The sequence below is a fragment of the Triplophysa rosa genome, linkage group LG1 (assembly GCF_024868665.1).
Source record: "Triplophysa rosa linkage group LG1, Trosa_1v2, whole genome shotgun sequence".
NCBI lineage: Eukaryota > Metazoa > Chordata > Actinopteri > Cypriniformes > Nemacheilidae > Triplophysa > Triplophysa rosa.
In genome coordinates this window covers 33,619,057-33,622,645 of record NC_079890.1, presented here as the reverse complement: position 1 = coordinate 33,622,645, position 3,589 = coordinate 33,619,057, and the positions used below count along the sequence as shown (strand labels likewise).

Below are 3,589 nucleotides of genomic sequence, written 5' to 3'. Positions count from 1 at the left end.
TAAAAAAGCGTTTACATCTCCGTTATCATTAATAATAGCATAACTGTTATCACACAAGATCGAAGAACGTGTCTGAAATGCAAGAGATGAGGTTGTGTTCGGCAGCACCTGTTTTTCCAACCAAAACTGGGTTTATACGGTTTACCTCAATATTCCCACGTCAGAACCTCTTCAACCTCTACAACAGAACTAAAAGAAAATACCCGTTTTCCAAACAGACTTTTCGTGATGCTCTTTTAATTGGAGAACACGTGAAGGAAGACGCACGATAATGGGCACTTTCATGAAAATAAACAAGGGCTATGCCACAATAACATAGGAAAGCAAATGTGATTATTGTCATCCACAGTCAGCGCTCAGAACCGCAATTCATTTAAAAGTGATAAATGCATCCTTAAAATTATGCAGAAAATAGAAAATGATAAACTCTCCAAAAACATTTAGGAAACAACTAGATTCTTGTTTAAAGTGACCTCGGTTTCTGCAAAATGTGTGACACATCAGTTATAGCTGTGAAAAAGTGGGCTGTTTGATAAAGTTTCAAGTCATTTATGCTTGATCTTTTATTCACGTATAAATTGATTGAAAGAAAAAAAGTAAATTAATTGACTATAATGATCATTGGTTTTTTATTTAGATGATTACAAATAAAAATGATATACATTGTTATACACAATTAGCTACATTATAATTTCACCCCTTTTAGATCCCAAAGATTGCCGTTCGGACGGTCAAATGCAAAAGGCAAATATGGCATACGCTCATCATGGGTCAAGCAAACTAAACTGGAGTAAAATAAACAACATGAATTGAAATGGTGGTTAGTGCAAATCTTTTAACAGAGGAAGATCAGTCATTGCAATACAAGACAAGACAAGACAAGAAAAAATATCATTTAGATATTTCTGTTTGTATATCTTGTTTTCTTTAACATGCAGGATTGGCAGTGATCTCTTCTGGGATCAGCTTGTGAAGTTGAGGGTCGTCCAGAGACTGCAAAACCAAAACCAAATTTAAACACAGAGATTTTAGCCATCATTATGTTGTGAGTTATCTGTTTGTGTGTTTTAATTGTGATGATAATTTTATATCCTTGAACTCACATTCTTCCTGGCACATTTTTTCAAAACTGGGACAACGAAAGTGACGTTCATGCAGAGCTGAAGGATGGCAAAAACTATCATCATGATATCTAGAATTCTGCGGACCGTCTAGAGGTGGAAAATATCAGTGAGTGTTTAATAAAGGCAAGTTTGTAGAGCAAAGTCTTACACCAGAGGTTCTCAACTGGTTTTGCTTCAGAATCCAAATGTTCAACTGGATAATAATCGGTGCCTCAACACCTATTGTGTGAAAACTGCTTATTGCACGAAATTGAACAAAAAAAATCGAATAATGTACAGCCAATGATGCAACACATAAAACAATTAATGATTGGCACAAACTATGAATGTACCTGTATTGGATTTTAGGATGATTTTAGGAAGTTCTTTGTGAATAATGTTTGGGGTGAAACCAGTTGACAACCACTGACTAAACCGTCTGACTAACAAAAATCTTTACCACATCCGAATCCTTAAAGAACAGTAAGGGATCAGCTTCCCTCCTGTGTTTGGGGGTGAGCGCTGATGAGTAATCGTAGGCCGAAGAAGAGCTTGAGTTCTCCAAGTCCCATGAATACAGTCCAACAGCTAATATCGCCAGTAAAGCACTGACTTCATTCAGGATCACAGCGAGGGTGAACTGTAATACAGAAAATAAGCCTGCAATGCGTGTACCAAAACCAGAAGCGGCAAAACAAAGTGTAGATTGTATAACCTGTTTGATAGACACTTACCAGAAAATAACTTGGATAGTTGCCTGCAAGCATAGTCATGATTCCTGATATGAGGAACTAAAAGGCAAAAGAAACTAAATGTGTAATGTGACAGCATCAAATCTAACATTAAATGATTAAGGAGCATAAAAATAAGCATGAACTAGACAAAAATCTTACCTCACCACCAAGCCAAAATGGAGAATCCCATATCATAATGTAATCATGTATTCCCCATTTTACAAACAAAATCCCTGTTATGATGTTGAGAAGTCCAACTATAATCTGCACAATCTAAAGAACATGAGAAAACCGTACTTTATACATCACTAGTTTGTTTTGTCGTTGTCAAGATTTTCTCATTTACACAATATAGTGTGGCTCAAGTGTTCAAAAAGTGTAATGTCAGATGTCATGTCTTTATCATGTCTCTAGGCTCACCCCTAGTATTGTTGGACGGGACACTGTTTTCTTTTTGACATCCTGAGGTATTAAAACCGCTGGACTGTAGCAGAGATTACCCAGGATCTGACACACGGTGGGCCGTCTGCTTTTTGGTTTTGAGGTGAAGACAGTCACCCCTTCGCCCTGAGACACACTTAAAGACATCCTGCAACAGTGAACAGATGTAAATAATGTTAAAACTTACTGCAAATTATAATTGCCATCAGGTAAAAGTTGTAAACAACCATTTTTACCATTCAATAACAAAAAATGTGGAAAATTAGGAAATATGTGTATTGTAGAATACCCATTTAGGAATACAGTTTGTTGACTTAGAGAAAAAAGAGGAAACTATTTACCCTAATTAAACCAATGTATTTTAGCCAGCAAAAGACAAATATCAACATTTGTAATTTGACTTCTTCATTAAGTAAAATTAAGTACTGGTGGCTCAAAACCATTACTTGCACTCAAAAATGCTGTGTTGTTTTTAACCCATAACTGGATAAAATATGGGCAAAGCATGCAGTTGGGTGGTTTAAATCCAAAATGCCTGTTTTTTTCAACCCATGGTTGGGTGAAAACAACAACCAGCCTTAATGTTCTGTCCATATTTTACCCCGTCATCGGTTAAAAACAACACAGCATTTTTTTAGAGTTTGGTCTAAATTCTTAAAAAGTTGACTGTACTCGATTGAGTAAAAGCTTTCTTTTAATAGAGTAATGATCTCCCCATAACTTGTACATTTAAGCTCACTTAACTTGGTGCTCATGTAGACTGTACTGTAAATTGGTCATATAGTTTACTTAATGATAGCATAACATCAGAATTCATGACTGACTGTCACGCATTAAATCAACTTGATTCCCCACAGAAATACACAAGAAACTGTTAGTTTAGTTTACTGCATTTCTGTAAAGAGAAATAAGAAAGGCATGCAAACACTCGTCACCTGAACGCTGACTTTGTGGTACAATCATTTACAACAAAACAACTAAGACTGTGTTAAATCAAACTCACCTTCTGTGTGATTTCTTCGGTTACAATTTACTTTCACTTTCTCTTCTCTGTAAATAAGGAACTATCTACAATGTTCAGTGACACTAATAAGTTTCAACTTGCCAGATGTATAAAGGCATATTCACCTTGATCCAATAAATGAGTTTGTTGGTGTTTGTTGGATCAGAATGAAACCCCTGATGGCGTTTGTTGGATCGTTGTAAATGAGGATTTAGAATGTTGCTGTTTGTTGGATCAGTGAATTAGTCTTAAAGTGACAGTTCACCCAAAAATGAAAATTCTGTCATCATTTACTCACCCTCTTGTCA

At 35.9% G+C, this 3,589-nt stretch overlaps 1 protein-coding gene across 1 annotated transcript; it reads right to left on the bottom strand.

Annotated features, from left to right (window-relative positions):
- Nucleotides 1-548: 548 nt before the first annotated feature.
- Nucleotides 549-3,236, bottom strand: LOC130557500 (uncharacterized). The gene is made up of 7 exons (XM_057339293.1): nt 3,214-3,236; nt 2,258-2,426; nt 1,997-2,110; nt 1,838-1,894; nt 1,564-1,743; nt 1,104-1,211; nt 549-993 (listed from the first exon to the last, which is right to left on the bottom strand). The coding sequence occupies exons 2-7, from the start codon at nt 2,423-2,425 to the stop codon at nt 928-930; spliced, it is 693 nt and encodes a 230-aa protein (XP_057195276.1). The 5' UTR covers nt 2,426; nt 3,214-3,236; the 3' UTR covers nt 549-927.
- Nucleotides 3,237-3,589: the final 353 nt, after the last annotated feature.